General features: G+C 42.5%; 1 protein-coding gene across 1 annotated transcript in view; it reads left to right on the forward strand.

The window, feature by feature from the left end:
- Window positions 1–19,659, forward strand: part of IQGAP1 (IQ motif containing GTPase activating protein 1) — a 256,627-nt gene that overhangs the window by 137,293 nt on the left and 99,675 nt on the right. Inside the window, exons 8-10 of the mRNA XM_073618560.1 lie at window positions 4,830–5,008; window positions 6,777–6,867; window positions 11,980–12,143. Of these exons, the coding sequence (XP_073474661.1) occupies window positions 4,830–5,008; window positions 6,777–6,867; window positions 11,980–12,143 (434 nt within the window). The remainder of the gene's footprint in view (window positions 1–4,829; window positions 5,009–6,776; window positions 6,868–11,979; window positions 12,144–19,659) is intronic.

Here is a 19,659-nt window from a genome sequence, read left to right on the forward strand (position 1 = left end):
CTTACAAAAAGGGAAAAGATACAGTCCCAGAGTGGAGCTGAGCCCACCCTCCCCTAAACAAAAACCTCCCCCCACACACCAGAGGACCCTAAACCACCCCACCAAAACTCAGAGGTAGCACTTGTAAACACCAAGTGTGGTGCTCCACGTTAAAGCCACAGTGGGCGAATGAGACACCTGCATTAGGTGGGACAGAGATGCATACCTGCCCAGATGAGGCTATCAACATATAGCACATACCCACTAAACCAGTCAGTCAATAGCCGGGAAAAAAAAAAATAACAGCCCTACAGCTGCAATAGGAGCTCAGATTTCGAAAATCGGAGTTCAGCTGCTCTGCTGGTAACCTAAGATGTATGAAAGAGTCTTTCATATGAAAGTCATTAGACTATAAACTGATAAGATAATCCATGATGGTATGCTTGAGAGACCACATATTTAGCAGTTAAATCAGCATTGAAGCATTACTAGGGAGCATGCTGATAACAGAGGTCGGAGGGCTGACAGAGGAGAGTGATTAAACAGGGAGATTACCAACAACAACCAGGTAACCTCAACCTGTCAGTAGTACCATCAGGGAATACTTAATCTCACGTGTGGATGTCACTCACGGTCCTCAGTTTATGCTCCCCCTCCAGGTGATTAAAGTCCACTGTTGTTCAGCTGATCCAATCATAGGTGGCTGGTCTCTTCAATACACAGTCAGCTGATTAAGCCACAGTGCTTGAGCTCTCTGAAAAGATGGGGTGGTCGGGCCAGATGATGTAGGGGGGGGAATGTCTGCATCTACATGTTTCGTCCCAAGGGGCAAAACTTTGTCAGGACACCCCCTAGATCAGCTGAACAGTGCATGGCGTACAGCAGTGGAAAATCTGGAATCTAGTAGGACTCATATCATACACAGAAAATTTGAGAGACCAGTGATACACGACTGGAACAGTCGATCAGCGCACAGCATGTGAATCCTGGAAGGATTTCATTACACAAAGGAGAGCTGTGTTCTTTGGGAACAGCAGAGCGGACTTTAATCACCTGGAGGGGAGCATAAACAGAGGACTGTGAGTACTTATGACATCCACACATGGGATTAAGTGTTCCCTGATGGTACTACTGACAGGTTGAGGTTACCTGGTTGTTGTTGGGAATCTCCCTCTTTTATCACTCTCCTCTGTCAGCCCTCCAACCTCTGTTATCAGCATGCTAAGATTATCTTATCAGTTTATAGTCTAATGACTGTCATATGCAAGGCTCTTTCATATATCTTACACAGTAGCTGGACACCAATTTTTGAAATCTGAGCTCCTATTGCAGCTGTAGGGCTTTTTTTCCCCCGGCTATTGACTAACCCTTTTTACTGAAAGGTTTAGTGGGTATGTGCTATATGTTGATAGCCTTATCTGGGAAGGTTTGCATCTCTGTCCCACCTAGTGCAGGTGCCTCATTCTCCTACTGTGGCTTTAAGGTGGAGCACACTTGGTGTTTATGAGTGCTACCTCTGAGTTTTGGTGGTTTCATTTAGGGTTCTCTGGTGTGTGGGTGTGGGGGGGGGGGGGGGTTCAGCTCCACTCTGGGACTGTATCCTTTCCTATTTTGTAAGGGTGTTCCTAGGTTCTAGTCTGGGTGGGGTCCTTTGGGGGGACTCAGGTGGTTGTTAGGATTTATGGGGATAGTTTGGGTGATTATGCTTGTACTATTTTTGAGCCTATTGCTCAATAAATTTGTAGTAAACTCATTTTGGCGTATAGTGTCTATTATGTTTTATTTTTTTATGCTTATCAGTAGTTATCCTTGGACAACACCCCCCTTATTTATAGGGTGAGTACTACTCCTTTCCACCAGTGGGATTCCCATTTTTCATTTTTTGGAAAAATGACCACAAGGGTAAGAAGCATTCTTCCCACTGACCATTACACTAATGTATCATGAGTTGTAGATATGGTCATTTTTATCAGGGGTTCCCTGAGACCAGAAAGTTAATCCAAGGTATCCTCCGTGTTGAAAAGGTTAAGAAAGTTTGCGCTAGACCTTCCTCTTACTGTACACTTAGCTTATTTGCTCCAATTAGCTAACTGTTTCCTTGCATGGAGTGCATTTAATGCAGATCACATCCGCTGGTCTGGTAATCATACCGCATCAAGCAAACTTCCAGCAGCTGCAATAACATTTATTAATGTGCTTGAGAGGTTCTCAGAAGCTCTGATGTTTGCTATCAATTTCTTTTCACTGGACTCTGTTTACAGACCACTTGCTTTCATCATCTAGTTAGAAAGTATTCCTGGAGCTAATCATCAGGGCTAAATATACAAATTACTCTTCAGGCAGTTTAGGAAGTTTGCCAATTGTCCCTATTCTATGCATCCAGCAGGAGAACAGTGATTACTTGCCTAGATAATGCCACAAACGATCCAGCACAATGGGTTTTCTGGAGCCTTCTGTTATGTTCAAAACTACACTTAAATGATTGTTTAGAAAACTCAAACAATGGTGTAATAATATAATTTCAATTCCACAGGCAATACATAGTCTTTTCCTTTGTGGTGTTTCGGCTGCCCCCAACCCATTATGTATAAATATGTCTGAAATAAAAAGCTTGCTAAGTAATACATCCAAAGTCATGCTAAAGCTTATAATACTAAAGAATGAAATGTATTTATCTTTTTTTATACGTTGTAGCCTTTTTTCTTATTCAGAAGACTTTCCATAGTTGTACAAAGTATATATTGAAAACTGTAAGTGCCGGTTCACACAGGGGCGGCACAACTTGAGGCGACCAGCACACGATTTCGGCGGCGACTTGCAAAACGACTTCTGTATAGAAGTCAATGCAAGTCGCCTGAAGTCGCCCCAAAAATACTACAGGAACCTTTTTCTAGGGAGGCGACTTGTCAGGCGGCTAGGTCGTCTGACAAGTCACCCCTGCGTGAACCGGCAGTAACAGATGAACCTTGTGTGAGAAGTCAGGTGGCCAAGTTGGAAATTTTCAGCTACTCTTTTTTTTTTTTTTTTTTGTTTGCTCTCCATTGAGGCTCTATTCACACTAGCGCGTTTTTTGATGCATTTTGCAGAAATGCATGGGAATTTTTTAACATGGGTTCCTATGGAACATGTTCACATGAATGCCTTTTTGTACCTCTGCATTTTTGGAAAGGGTCAGGGACTTTTTTTCATGCAAAATGCAGCGTTTTGCATGTAATAGAATTCAATGGACCAGCATCAAAAATGCAAGTGCAGCGTTTTTGCAGCGTTTTTGATGCGTTTTTTTTTTTTTTTTTTTTTAGACTGTATACAGTCTAAAAAAAAAAACTGTAAAAAAAAAAAAACACAAAATGCGGCAAAAACGCTGTAAGAACGCTACAAAAACGCTGCTCACAAACGTGGCAAGCATGACAAAAAAAACTCCAAAAACGCTCAAAAGCAACATGCATAGGTGTGAATCGAGCCTGAGAGGGAATATACGAAAACTTGTGACAGTGGGAGAGATTTAATAAAACCAGTGCACACAGAATCTGGTGCAGCTGTGCATAGTAACCAATCCGCTTCTAACTTCACCTTGTTCAATTAAGCTTTGAAAATAAAACATGGAAGCTGATTGGGTATTCTCCACAGCTGCACTAGATTCTGTGTGCCCCAGTTTTAGTAAATCCCCCCCACCATGGTCTTCGCTATAGTTTTTCATGTATGGGAACATAAAACAAAGCATGTGTTAAGTGGGCAAATGAAAAATGCTTAAATGCTTGTTTGGCAAGCCTACACTGGGAGGAGATGGTTTAAAAGCTATGCATGGGATATTTTTTTTTTTTTTTTGCAGATTAATACTTAACTAGGTGGATGCAGCATTGGTCCGATGCTGCATCTGTCCCCCGCTGGCTCTAACACTGAGAACCGAGTGATCTAATGCCACTGATTGCTTGGTTCTCAGGGCTCCATAAGCAGAGAGCTGGTGACTGATAGTCACCGCTCTCTGTTCTATATACTAGACAGGAGTATAAATCAAAAAACCCCAACCCATAAGTGCATACACACAGTAAGTAAAAACCTTATCACACCATGTATGACCATAAATATGGATTGCACAATAAAGTTATACTGTGTTATTCAGCAAAACAATTAAGTGAAACAATGAATAATAAACCTTATTGATAAATATAAACAATAACTAATATTTAGAAAACCGTGACGGTTCCATAAATCTAACACCTAAAATATTGCAGAGAAAATCTTGAAACATAACAGTCCATAATATAAGTTTGTAGAAAAATTGTGAAAGAAAACCACCACCAAAAGTCTATGGAGGTTGCACAAATTAAAAATGATGGAAATATAACTCCCAGGTTCACAAGTGGATAAATGTCACCAAATCTGGCAGGTAAGTAGACAGTGAGGGAACCACGAGTGAACAGAGGGTCTAGATCGGTGCCGGGGCCATCACCGGGAACATCAAGAGGCTTACCGGAACTGAATGACTTGAAATGACATACGTCATACAAGTCAAAAAGGCTCCTCCCTCCTCCCTCTTCCTCCTTCCTCCTCCTCCCCTGTTCTTAGTTTTACTTTTCTTTTTATTCTACAGATGGAGCAATTCTCAATATAGAGGATCATAAATAGTAGACATATTGGGGTTGATTCACTAAAACTGGAGAGTGCAAAATCTAGCCAATCAGCTTCTAACTTCAGCTTTTTCAGTTAAGCTTTGGCAATAAAACCCGGAAGCTGATTGGTTTCTATGCAGAGCTGCACCAGATTTTGCACTCTCAAGTTTTAGTAAATCAACCCCATTGCTTGTTAAGTCCGAAGAACAGAAAATAATGTTTTTTTTCTATGTTCTGCAGTGCATGCAGCTGTCATTGCAATCAATGATGCAGTGGATCGAGGCGTTCCTGCGGAAACCTTCACCGCACTCAAGAATCCCAACGCCATGTTGGTGAACCTTAATGAGCCTCTGGCTACTGTCTATCAGGATACACTCTATCAAGCAAAGCAGCATAAAACAGAGAATGCTAAGAAGCGGGTGAGTGACATATCTAAAACAATTCTATTTTCAATTGGAAGAGCAGGTCGATTTCTTTCCTTGCAAAGTGGTTACATGTCTCAGTAACTAAATGATTTAATGTGTATCTAAAACCAAAACTTTTTTTTAGTTATGGACAATGTTTAAGAGTTAGAACAACTGTCAGATTTTTATTACTGCCTGTGTCCCTGCTAGGAAGATTCACTTTCACTATCTGTCCATGACCAGGACTAAAAACTCTTTTTGTATTGTCACCAAAACAGGAATAAAATTGAAATCTTCTATTGGGAACACTTGTTCTGGTGAAAACTTTGTAGGGAGTTCTTTACACCAGCAAGCAGAGCTGAATGCACAGCTGTTGTTGTGCGCTTGGAGACACCATGGTGACACCATGCCGATCCCAGGGCATAGCACTGTGATATTTCCATACAGTGCTGTTCACTGCAGCACTGCAATGCTGTAGTTCATGTTGCAATATACTAACCTGGAAAAAAAAAATATTGTATGCATGCAGTACACCACAACCATGCCTTTTTGCCTTGTGGGTTGGGCTTTGCTTAAAATAGCTGCCAGCATAGTCTGGTATCTAGTGTGAACGGACCCTAAGAGGGGAGTCACTCCACTTTGGAGAGATTTTGTTTTATTTCCTTTATGTTTACAGCACAAGAAGTGAAGGGAAATGTTCTAAAGAAACTTGACAGGTTTTCACTAAAAAAAAGTTTTGGCTTTTGATGCACTTTAAGCCTCAGGATAGTCCTAGGGTTACACTGCCTGATTCAAGCAATTTGTAACTTGATTACATCCCCTTACCAACAACAAATAACAACAGTTATTTAAGGTGATTCTTGTAGGTTAACCACCACTGACCAAATCTTCTTCTTTCATTAAAGCCCAATTCCGGCAAAAAAAAACGTTTTCCCTTGCAGTGGGCCTGTGCTCTCACTGCAAAGGTTATAGGGCTGTAAAGGCAGAAGGTTTTTTATCTTAATGGATTCTATCCATTAAGGTAAAATGCCTTAGGTGTGCAGCAGCCCCCCTAATACCCTCTCTGTCCAGCGGTGTCAAGATTCTCCTTCCTGGTTGGCTCCTGCTGCTGTCAATCAAAGTCAGCTAGCCAATCAGGAGAAAGAGGGGGCAGGGCTCCGTGTCTGAATGGACACAGGGACTCAGCTCGGGTGTCCGAATAGCAAGCTGCTTGCTGTGGGGGCACTCGGCAGAAGGGAGGATCCAGGAGCCCCGAAGAGGGACCCGAGAAGAGGAGGATCCAAGCTGCTCTGTGCAAATCCACTGATACAGAGTAGGTGTATTGGAGAAGGGAGATATACTTACTGAATTCTCTGATCCTCTTTACACAAGACCAGTCCTTATGGCTTCTGCCAAACCCCCACCCCCCACGGTCTTGTGCAGTGGACTATTCCTGACGTCATCATGCCCGTACACCAGCTCTTGATGTAAGGATGTCGGGGACAGTCCACCACTAGATCATAAGGGAGCAGCGTTTGCCGCTGGAGTGGAGGATCAGGTGAGTATAAGCTTTCTGGTCGCCCCTGGACAAAACGAGCAGTTAACCCATGCAATGTGGTCACAGCCCTTTTTTTTTTTTCTGGTCGGCTTTTTCGTTTTTTTATTTTTATTTATGTTTTTTTGCTTTGTTTTTTTTAAACCGAGATTGTGTGGAGAATCAGCCTATGTGCCTGTCCAGTTTACATGTCTGTACCAATGAATAATAATTATCCTTTCGTAATCCTGTTCATTCCTCTCTGCCCAGAACACGTCAGAGAATGCAGGAGAAGAGCGTGATGTATATGAGGAATTGCTGACCCAAGCAGAAATTCAAGGAAATGTCAACAAAGTCAACTGTAAGTGCTCTGCTTCACTACTGAATATTTCTCATTATCCTCCAGCCAGGTCTGTTTATTGAAGAGAACCTATAGCCTTTGGAATTTTTTTTTTCTTGTTTATTGAAGAGAACCTATAGCCTTTGGGATTTTTTTTTTTTTTTTACAGTCCTTAGATGTGATGGCTGAATGAGTTCTATTTTCGGGGGCTTCTTTCACCTGTTCTTGCCTGTAGGAAAAAAAAAAAACTGTGCTAGGGTGAGAACACTCTCTCACTGTACTATATCCATGGAACATCAGCATTGTCACCCTAGGACAGGCCTACAGAACCCCCCCCCCCCCCCCCCTTCATACCCCATTACAAAATTGTAAGGGGGTTTCTGTAATTCACAGAATATATCTGATTTTGTATATGGATGATGGCACTGTAATAATTCAATAAAAAAAAGTATAAGAACCTTTTTCCTAATCGCTATACAGCTGTCGCATAACCCAGATCTTTCCCAGCCTGTCTGCAGAGAAAAATAAGCAGGAGGAGCTTCTAGTCCTCTGCTGCTGGTCACATGTTCAAAATAAAAACGACAAAAAAAACTTATAGTGCTAGACCCAGGGGAAATCTTCCATCAAACTTCTTTTTGAAATGCCCCTCGAGGGTGCAGCCCTCCTCCAACCAGGAAGTCCCCTGAACACTCTGCAAAAAACACACCGGAAGGGGGCGACCACTTCGTGCATTACCCTAAATTCTTTTTTATTTAATCCACAACAGCTCTGCTCCAGCTGGAACACAATAATGGTATGTCCTGGAAAAAAATGGTTGGACAGCTGATGCGTTTCGGGGGTCATGCCCCTTTCCTCAGAGCTCCAAATAAAAAAAACTGTTATAAATCTTTATACAAATACAGGTAATACTCAAAAAATTTGAATTTCGTGCAAAAGTTCATTTATTTCACTAATGCAACTTAAAAGTTGAAAATAATATATGAGATAGACTGATTACATGCAAAGCAAGATAGTTCAAGCTTGACAAGAGGAATACGACATTTGAAGCCCATGTCCAGGATCCGTCTGTGTGCGGTGGCTCTTGATGCACTGACTCCAGCCTCATTCCACTCCTTGTGAAAGTCCCCAACACTTTTGAATGGCCTTTTCCTGACAATCTTCTCCAGGCTGTGGTCATCCCTGCTGCTTGTGCACCTTTTTCTTGCAAACTACTTTCTATTAATGTGATTTGATACAGCACTTTGGAATCATACAACTTCTTTTGCAATTGCCTTTTGAGGCTTTCCCTTCTTATGGAGGGTGTCAATGATGGTTTTCTGCACAACTGTCAGGTCAGCAGTCTTTCCCATGATTGTGCTTCCTACTGAACTAGACTGAGAGACCATTTCAAGGCTCAGGAATCCTTTCCAGGTGTTTTGACTTAATTAGCTGATTAAAGTGGGACACTTAAAGCCTAGAATATTGCACCTTTTCACAATATTCTAATTTTCTGAGATTGTGGATTTGGGGTTTTCATGAGCTGTAAGCCATAATCATCACAATTTTGACAAATTACGGCTTGAACTATCTTGCTTTGCATGTAATGAGTCTGTCTCATATATTAGTTTCACCTTTTAAGCTGCATTAGTGAAATAAATGAACTTTTGCACGATATTCTAATTTTTCGAGTATCACCTGTATATATTTGAAATCAAATCTTTATTATTTTTTTTTACAATAACATGGTGTGGGTGGATTTCTGCCAGTCACAGGCTGTGTTACCCCCCCTCCAGCCTGTGTCTTAGAATAACAGGGAGGAGAAGCTTCCATCAATCAAGATGTAATATTCCGCTCCCATTTTATTTAGCTGGTTAGTAGTGGTTAGGACATGGAGGAGGAGGGAGGGAGTGAGCTGTCATTTACCACAGTGTATACGCTCACATGTGTTACTCTATAGTCACATGGGCTGCTCAGATGTGATAGGGAGGAAATGCTCAGCATAGAAACTCACTGAAAACTGATCATGTGCAGAGCTGCCCACACTGCTCTGCAAAATTCTCAAGTGCATTGGGGACATGATCAAAAGGGGGGGTGGAGAGCAGCAGAATCGACCAGGATTTTTGCAGAATACAGAAAACGAATCTCATAGTGACTTAGTGAGTATGAATAGCATGTAATACACCATTTATTGATCGTTTTTATCATGTGGATTTAGCAACACTTTAATGCAGAGAATGCATTAAGGTAAAAAATCTTTTAGGTTCAGTGTACAGAAAATTACAAGGACACTGGATTTCTGATGGGATCAATACATAGTTTTCTATCCTTTCAAAAATCTACTTGGTCTGAAAAACAAATGCAGTCACAACATGTAAAGATTGGTAAGCTACAATATATTACCTTTTTGTATTTGGGTTTAGTTTTACTTTAGTAAGGTTAAAACTTTGTTTCTATGTATAGTTTGTAATGTTATATTTACATTGGGACAGCTATGTTTGCTCATTACATAAGCAGTCTTTGCTTCCTGCTGAGTTTATCTCATGGAAACTGTTCAGTAATTGGGAAAAATAAACTTTCAGCAGACTTCTGAGGATGACAAACCCTCACATCATGTGGTAGGCAGAAACCATATTATTTATGCCTTGACAGTAAGCATGGTAAGCAGAGTTTTGTATTAATGGCAAGACATAGGCACATTTTTCCTGAAATGTTTTCTTCGTTTTATGTTTAATCGAAGGTCCACTTTAGCCCTGGTTCACACTGGTGCGGCTTTGAAGTCGCACATTTCAGCGCGATTTCAAAGCCGCAGATCCGTGCAATTTGCAATTCTGATTTCATTGTGGCTTCGCTTTTGTTTAGCAGAAGTCTATGCAAGTCACAATCAAATTGGCAAAAAGGTGTTCAGGGACCTTTATCAAAGTCACTGTGACATGAGCCACGGCAGCTTGAACAGTTCCATTGCTGGCAGTGGGGTTCGATTTGGAACTGTCAAAGTGCATGACAAAGCTCACCGGCGTGAACGAGGGCTTAACCTGTTGCTGCGTGCATAACACGTATGTGCAGCAGCAAAAGCTTGGCTTTAGTGCCCACACAGGGCACATATGCGTCACTGGGCTGCCAGTGTTTATGTGCTGAGATTGCATTCTCAGCACAGAGACTGAGCTGTCGCAGACAGCTCTTGGTGCAGACTAATGATCTGTAGCCAGCAGGAACAGCTCCTTGTCATGTGACCATTGTGATAGTCAATCACAGTGGTCATATCATTGCCGATCCTTCCCAACCCTGAGCATTAAGAACTTTTTTAAGGGATTTTGGGGCAGACGATAAGAGGTTAAAGCACATTAAAAAAAAAAAAAGATGTCTCGGGGCGATATGGGCCTAGCTCACCTTTTACATTTTCTTCTGACCTATCTTTATAGAAGTTTCTTAAATCAGATCTTTCCCCATTTTTGTTAAAATCCACATGCAGATTCTTTACTTTATTTTGGTGTAATGATAGGCAGTTAACCACTTGTCGACCATATAACTTACATATACGGTGGCAAGGTGACACTGCTGGGCTGGATCACATGCCTAGTACATGATCTGACACTTCCAGGTAGGGGGCACACCCTCTGCCGGTGGCTCGCTCCCGCTGTAATTATGCATAGCGGGTACCACAGACTCGATGTCCGCCAGCACCTGCTGATCGTTCAGTACAGAGGCAGAACAGCAGTCTGATTAGACTGTAAACAAGGCAGATTTGCCGTTCTGTCAGTAGGGAAGGTATGGATCTTGTGTTCCTGCAAAGCAGGGACATGGATTCATGTCTTCCCCAAGTAAAAGCACCTCCCACACTGCACAAAAACACTGGCTAGGCACACAGATAACCCTTTGATCACCCCTGATGTTAACCCCTTCCCAGACAGTGTCATTAGTGCAGTGACAGTGCATATTTTTAGCACTGATCACTGTATTAGTGTCACTGGTTCCCAAAAAAGTGTCAGTGTCTGTTTGTTCCGCCGCAATATCGCAGTCCTGCTAGAAGTAGCTGATCGGCCACCATTACTAGTAAAAAATAAATAAATACAAATTCCATAAATATATCTCATAGTTTGTAGACGGTACAACTTTTGCACAAACCAATCAATTTGTGCTTTATTTGGGATTTCTTTTACCAAAAATATGACGCAGAATACATATTGGCCTGATGAATACATTTTGAATTTTTTTTTATTTCAAATTTTTTTTATTGGATGTTTTATAGCAGAAATAAAAAAAATATATATATAAATATACCGTATTTATCGGCCTATAACACGCACATTCATTTTAAGAAGCAAGTTTCAGGAAAAAAAATAAACTTTAATTTTAAATAAGGAACTTTGGGTCAGTGCCCATCTGCAGCCTCACAAGTGCCATCAATGCAGCCTGATCAATGCCCATCTGCAGCCTCACCATTGGCATCAATGCAGCAGCCTCACCATTGGCATCAATGCAGCAGCCTCACCATTGCCATCACTGCAGCAGCATCACCATTGCCATCAATGCAGCAGCATCACCATTGCCATCACTGCAGCCTGATCGATGCCCATCTGCAGCCTAAAGGGGACAGGGAGGGGGGGCGAACGAGCGCCGACAGATTACATACAGTGAGAATCTCCTATAATAGACAGAACAGTGGTCCAATGGCGGCCCAGGAGACAGGACTTCCCATTACAGAGGCCGCCAAGTAAACAGGAGATTCTCACTGTATGTAATCTAATGGCGCTCGTCCTGCCCCCCCCTCTCTGTCCCCTCCGAGGCAGCTAAAATTGAAGTATTGGCGTATAACACGCACATGCTATTTGCACCCGATTTTCATGGTAAAAAAGTGAGTGTTATACGCCAATAAATACAGTATTCAAAATTGTCGGTCTTTTTTTGTTTATAGCGCAAAAAATAAAAACAGCAGAGGTGATCAAAAAGACATACATTTTACAGGGTCGCATGACCGCACCATTGTCAGTTAAAGTAACGCAGTGCCGTATCGCAAAAAAATGGCCCGGTCATGAAGGGGGGTAAATCTTCCAGAGATAAAGTGTATAATAATATTGATCTTCCATTTCAATGCATTATTTTCCCCCAAATTGTCAAACTATTAACCTTTCGATTTGTTCTCTGTTTTGTGTTTAGCGCGAGCAGCCATTGAGCGGATAGACAATGCTCTGGAGACTGGTAGCCCCTCGGTCTTGTTTGATGCCCTCAGCAATCAAGCACTTGCAATAAGAGGACTGCAGAGAGACAATTCGGAGTGGTATCTAAAACAGCTGCAGAGCGATAAGCAGCAGAAATTAGAGGTAAGTTACTGGTCACATACACTTATATGTGGTGTAATAGAAACTCCAAGCAAAACTATAAAACAATTGGAGTTCAGTTGCATATTCCTTTAAAAGTCCTGAAATCATTTTTCTGTAAAATGTAACTGAAAATGTATTTTATTCCGAGTTGATGTGCTAGTAAAATATTAATATAAGGAGTATGCACAGTCCTTCAAACACAGAGTTTAAAGTATATCTAAACCCAAACATGTAATATATTGCGGCTTACCCAGTCCTTAGATGTGGTGACTGCATCAGTTTTCTTTTTCAGGCTTTTTTCCCCATGCACGTTATCGATGAAGAAGCAGTTGGGGGGGGGGGGGTCCTGTAGTTCACAGAAGATAGCTCGGAAGGCTGATAGGATTACTTGATATTTTAGTTCATTACACAGGAAGTTGCAAGCAGACGGGGTTTCTGGCAGGATCAACATATATTTTTTAAATGTTGCCAAATACTTATATAGCCTGAAAAAAGAGAACCAATGGCATCAAAGCTAAGCACTTGTAAACTGCAGTAAATTATTATTTTTTGTTCTTGGGTTTGGATGTACTGGAAGTCTGCTGGCAGTTACTCTCCATATGTATAGAGAAAAGAGGAAGACCGCATAGTGTAATACGTTTAAAAAGTATTTATTAACCACTTTCACATAGGTTGGACTTGATGGACTTGTGTCTTTTTTCAACCTCACCTACTATGTAACTATGTAACTTCAGCCCCGGAAGGATTTACCCCCTAATGACCAGGCCATTTTTTGCAATACGGCACCGCATTATTTTAACTGACAATTGCCCAGTCATTCGATGTTGTACCCAAGTTGACGCCCTTTTTTCCCCACAAATAGAGCTTTCTTTTGGTGGTATTTGATCATCTCTGTGGTTTTTTATTTTTTGTGCTAGAAATAAAATAAAAGGTCGCCAATTTGGAAAAAAATAAACAATATTTTTTACTTTCTGCTATAATACATATCCAAAAATCTTAATGTTCATCAGTTTAGGCCAATATGTAATCTTCTACATATTTTTTGTAAAAAAAAATCCCAGTAAGTGTATATTGATTGGTTTGCACAAAAGTTATAGCGTCTATATAATAGGGGATAGATATATGCAATTTTTATTTATTTATTTTTTTACTAGTAATGGCGGCGATCAGTGATTTTTAGCGGGGCTGCGACATTGCGGCGGACAGATTGACATTTTTGACACTTTTTTGGGAACCAGTTACATTATTACAGTGATCAGTGCTAAAAATATGAACTGACATTGTACTAATGACACTGGCAGGGAAGGGGTTAACATTAGGGGCGATCAAGGGGTTAAGGCTGCATTCACACCTGAACGTTTTTACGGCGATTTTGTACAGGTCACCAATGTAAAAAGCAGAAAAACGCCTGTAATCTGCCCCAAAGAAGCTCATGTTCTTTTTTTGAGCTTAAGGCGTTTTTCAGGTGTTTTGCTTCAGGTGACAAAACGCTAATATGTGAACAGGTGCTGTTGAAATGAATGGGATTTTGCTTATCGGGCGTTTTTCAGGCGTTTTTTGGGGGGGTTTTATGAGCTGAAAACGCTCAAGTGTGAATGAAGCCTCAATGTGTTCCCTCAGTGTTTTTTCTAACTGTATGGGGGACTGTGTGACTGGGAAAACACACAGATCCGTCTTCCTGCTTAGCAGGAAACCAGATCTCTGTGTCATCCCCTGACAGAACGGAGATCTGCCTTGTTTACTTCGGCAGATATCTACGTTCTGTCTCTGCGGGGAACGATCGCGGGCGGCTGGTGGACATCAAGTCTGACGAATCCGCTAATTGGCTCCCCCGCTGGCCAATCAGAGCGCGCACCCACAAAAGCTAGTGCACGAATCGCCGTACCGGTGCTGTGAGTTACGATTATGTAGATTCAAATCAGTGATGTATAAACATTACCAAACATTAACACACACAGCGGCGGTCAGCACCAGCCTGCTCATACAGCATGACGTCACAAATATGACTCTGCCCGACGCGTTTCCCTGTAACTGGCTTCGACTATACATACTGCCAGCTGACTTCCTCATATTTGCCAATATGGAGCTATCCTTGTAAAAATGGAGGAACAGACATCTTCCCCAGCTTGCCTGCTGAGTCCTCCTGGATTAATTGAAGCTCGTGTGATCTCTATAACTTGAGATCCATGATTTGTGGCAAGCGGCGTACATTTGTGGTGAAGGGATTCGTTTGAGCACCGTTTTGTCTGGATTTTTTTATATACACAACCATATATAGCTATAATTCATCACTGAATCGTGTGTCTGTTTTTAAAACAATCTTAACCTAAGGCTCCTTTCACACTGCCGCGACTTAAAAGTCGCACGATTTTATGGCCGCGATTTTGATGCAATTTCAGGGAATGCCTGTGTAAACTTGAGGTCTATGGACCTCAACTCGCATTAAAGTTGGACCAAAGTAGTACAGGGACTACTTTGAAGTCTTTGCGACTTGAAGGCACACAGATCTGAATGGTTAACATTGGGAATCATGGGGTACGACTTGTCATGCGACTCTGCTTTCTTAAGTTGCACAAGTGTGAAAGGGACCTAAGGGATTTTGTTTATGAACTTTTCAAAAGGACACTATGGGGGTTATTTACGAAAGGCAAATCCACTTTGCACTACAAGTGCAAACTAGAAGTGCAAAGTGCACTTGGAAGTGCAGTCGCTGTAAACCTGAGGGGTAGAGCTGAAATGAGGGGAAGCTCTGCTGATTTTATCATCCAGTCATGTGCAAGCTAAAATGCTGTTTTTTCTTTTCATTGCATGTCCCCCTCGGATATTCAGCGACTGCACTTCCAAGTGGACTTTCAGTGCAATTTCAAGTGCACTTTGCACTTGTAGGGCAAAGTGGATTTGCCTTTCGTAAATAACCCCCAATGTTTAAAGATCTTTATCAAATTGATACATTCACTAGATTTTGGAAAATTAGGCAGAATTGGAGTTTATAGCAGAATTATGTACGGTGCTGTATTCGCCATATCCTCAGAGCCCGTACAAAGGATTGTGAGACAAAGCCGTTATCTGTCATGTGCATCCAAGTGCAGAAAAACACTATTAGTGGTGGTGTGTGATCACAGTGCTTTTGTAGACACCGTTTCATCCGGAAGTGCTTTGATGACACAGTCTCAGCACGTCATGTTTTGTCAGCCATGTGAAAGATAATGGCTTGTGGTGAGCACTTAGAATGCGTTTGTCTGCAGGCATTGAGTGTGTGTGCCCAGAAGACATACACTTCAATCCAGGCATGCCCATCACTCCCTGAATGTATAGAAGTGTAGGGTGTGGATGTGCCTGTATGCCCGCACTCACATGTATGGCTCCTGTATGTGCACACTTATAAATAGACTACAGAAGGCTCTCTGTGTTACGCTAAGGAATTTGGGTGTGTGCGTTTTAAGGGAGTGAATGAAACTTTTTGTGTCTGACCTGTTAACTCATTGCACATAAATCATTCCCAGAGCCCTGGATGTTTCACTCTCTCGAAAACCAGAGTTTAGGTCATTCTTTCCTCACCCGTCATGATGGCCTCTTCTCTTCTTCTTACTTTCAGCCATCAACAGTTTTGTATGGATCTGTATGTGTACATTTTTTTTTTTTTTAGCTGATTTTTTTTTTTCTTTAATCTGTGTGCTTTTTAATTATTTCTGTGAAATGTGGTTATTATAGTTCACTGCTTTATTTTTTTGTTTACATTAAGGTTAAAGCGGTATTAAACCCAAAACCAAAAAAGTATTATATTGCAGCTTACCAATAATTAGACATGGTGGCTGCATTCATTTTCTTTTCCCCTCTGTTTTCACCTGGTGATTTGGACAGTAGCATACCTCCTGTATTAGTGAGACACAACTCTGGAAGAGTGAGCATTGGAGGCACAGCAAACAGCATTGTCAGTCGGGGGGGGGTTGTTACACCCCCCCACCCCCACCCCCCCATTCATACTTATCTAGGTGGATGCTGCATCTGTCCCTCGGCACCTCTACACTGAAAAACGAACGATCGAACAATGCCGATCGCGCGGTTTTCACAGCTCTGTGAGCAGAAATCTGCAGACTGTCAATCACAGCTCTCTGTTCTGCTCATTCATTGGAGCGCTGGGCTGTGGAGGAGTGGAGCGGCCGTCTCAGGCTCTCCAGCCTGCCCATTAACGGTTCAAACCTCAGCCGAGTTCTGCTGAACCGGCCGAGATTCGAACTGTGTATGGCCACTATCCTGTAGACCTTTGCAACCAGAACGTGGCGGAACTCCATTCCTCCACCTCCAGCTCTTACCCTCTGCTCCCCTGTCACTTGTAAACCAGAAGCCTTCAGTGTTTACAAGGGACAGCTTTGCTCTCCTCAGTTCCTGGATCCAGCAGATTCCTGCACACACTCACAGTGGGGCAAATCGGGGACAGATCCTCAGAATTTGATAGTACGATGTCCCTGCAAGGCGAATCAGAACCGCCTACACAGGGAGGTACTAGATCCGGGCCAGGTAGGAGACAGTAGAGGGGTGAGGAAGCTTTGGGGTTGCACACTCCTGAATTCTGCACTCTGTACCTAGGGCACTCCTGAATTGAACACTCTGTACATAATGAATTCCTGCACTCTGTACGTAACCAACTCCTGAACCCTGCACTGTGCACATAATGAACACTGCACTCTGTACGTAGTGTATTCCTGAATTGTACACTCATACATAATGAACTCCTGAACCCTGCACTCTGTACATAATGAACCCTGCACTCTGTATGTAGCGTAGCCTGCACTCTGTACGTAGTGTATTCCTGAATTGTACACTCATACATAATGAACTCCTGAACCCTGCACTCTGTACATAATGAACGCTTGAACCCTGCACTCTGTACATAATGAACCCTGCACTCTGTATGTAGCGTACCCTGCACTCTGTACGTAGCGTACCCTGCACTCTGTGCGTAGCGTACCCTGCACTCTGTGCGTAGCGTACCCTGCACTCTGTACGTAGCGTACCCTGCTCTCTGTACGTAGCGTAGCCTGCTCTCTGTACGTAGCGTAGCCTGCTCTCTGTACGTAGCGTAGCCTGCTCTCTGTACGTAGCGTAGCCTGCTCTCTGTACGTAGCGTAGTCTGCACTCTGTACGTAGCGTAGCCTGCACTCTGTACGTAGCGTAGCCTGCACTCTGTACGTAGCGTAGCCTGCACTCTGTACGTAGCGTAGCCTGCACTCTGTACGTAGCGTAGCCTGCACTCTGTACGTAGCGTAGCCTGCACTCTGTACGTAGCGTAGCCTGCACTCTGTACGTAGCGTAGCCTGCACTCTGTACGTAGCGTAGCCTGCACTCTGTACGTAGCGTAGCCTGCACTCTGTACGTAGCGTAGCCTGCACTCTGTACGTAGCGTAGCCTGCACTCTGTACGTAGCGTAGCCTGCACTCTGTACATAGCGTAGCCTGCACTCTGTACGTAGCGTACCCTGCTCTCTGTACGTAGCGTACCCTGCACTCTGTATATAACCAACTCCTGAACATTGCACTCTGTGTGTAGTGCACCCCTGAACCGCTCACTCTGTGGTCCATAAACCGGCCCTTTGAGGGCAATTATAGTTCTAATGCAGCCTGCTCTGAATTGAGTTTGACACCCCAGCTCTAGAAGATGGAAAACACTGTAGTAGACACCACTATTTCAGTGATTTCCAATAGGTTCTGGGTCCCATGCCAAGCGGTTGCATTCTGCACACATGAGGTGAAGAGACGGGGTATGGGCATCATGCTCTTCCCCTCATCCATTCGGAGAATGCTTTGCATTTATTGAGAAAATGCAAAGCATTCTCTGAATAGCCCCTGTGCTAAGCAGATGACCTCCTGTGTTCATAGTGCAGCAGGATAGACACTTGACACACGACCCAGAAGCAAGTGTAGATCATTGGAGTAGCAGTGTCTGCTACAGTTATTTCCAGCTTCTAGAAGGATCCCACAGCTATGGTATATGCATTGTTACAAGCTGGACCCATGTAACTATGTAAAATAAATGCCATACCTGGAATTCTTTAACCCTTTGTTAGGGCAAACTGTATTCAAATCTAGTTTAAAACAAATAATGAATATCTTCCAGCACAGTGCAGACAGTGCTAAGTGTGGCAAACATACCTCCTCAGACCCTCGTACTAGTAAAATTTTACATTGCTGGAATTTCCAGAACAGATTATATAAAACGGTAAGGTGAAACTTGTTTTAAGTTATGCTATGTGAATGAGAACTTGTATATGAAGTAGGTGTTATCCTGATTTGCCTGCAAAAGAGGAAATACACTTTAAATCAACAGTTTCAGTGACTGTATGCTTTGCTCTGCAGTTTTTGTCTATGCAGGATTTGCCTGTAGATTTCTATGTGCCTGACACATAAAAGTTGTTATCCATACATTTTCCATATGACAGTACAAAGATAGCATACAGAATACATTCATTTTCAGCAGCCAATCAGGAGCCATTTCTTAACTTCTTCACTGCATTTGAGCACCACAAACCAAAACCACTATTTAATTCATTTTTAATATTCTACACAAACTCCCACACCCATCCATGTTTCCATGCTATATTTTGCTGAGAAGTCACTTTGAAAAACAACCCATGGCCATCTTGAGTAAGGGCAGATGATTAATATAGCATTTACTTACTGGAATCCATCTGCCCATAGCTCAAGCATGCAGGCAGGAGAGTGTGCTTAGCTGAGAATTTCTTCTCTCCTCCCCTCCCCTCTTCCCCTCCCCTCCCGAGTACCCCTGGGATGTATGACATGATTTGCCTAGGCAAGAATCCAGGAAGTGACTGAAGAAATAAAAAAAAGAGTTTATAACAAGAAAATATTATATACTTTCCTGTATATTTACTAATGCAAGCAACATGAGGATTAAAAATAATTCATGTCGATTGGAAGAGTGAAGTTCCACTTTAATTATTAGAATTACAGTAAACTGCAATCTAGTTGCTACAGTGTAATGCTTTCTTTGTTACAATGAATAAGTCTGATCATGTGAGAACCCACACTGAATAAACTAGGGGTGCCTCTCGAGGTTCCTCTGTGTGTCTGGTAACTCACTGCAAGGGTGCAGGCAGAGAAGAGCCCGTTCTGGCTCAGTGCATACACTGTAAGGGAAGGAAACAACCCTGAGGTCCTGACAGTCATTATAGTAGAAGCAGCCACTCCCAATGCGTTTCGCCCTGTCCATAGAGCTTAGTCAAGGAGGTCCTTCATGACTTTGCTCAGTGGGAAGGACGAAACATGTGGGGGGAGGGGTTTAGCCTGGATGGAGCTGAGCTGAGGCTGCTTCTACTATAGTGTCTATCGTGCCCTAATAGTGTGCGGCACTTGTGGTTGTTTCCTTCTCTTATTCTGATCATATGAGGAAGCACTTTTTTGAAGTGGCAGCAGAGTGGCACATAAGTGCAATGTGTGCAGTGCTCTGCTGTCCTTGATCTGCTCTGTACTGGGATAGAACTTTCTAGATTTTTTTTTTT

The sequence above is a fragment of the Aquarana catesbeiana genome, linkage group LG03 (assembly GCF_042186555.1).
Source record: "Aquarana catesbeiana isolate 2022-GZ linkage group LG03, ASM4218655v1, whole genome shotgun sequence".
NCBI lineage: Eukaryota > Metazoa > Chordata > Amphibia > Anura > Ranidae > Aquarana > Aquarana catesbeiana.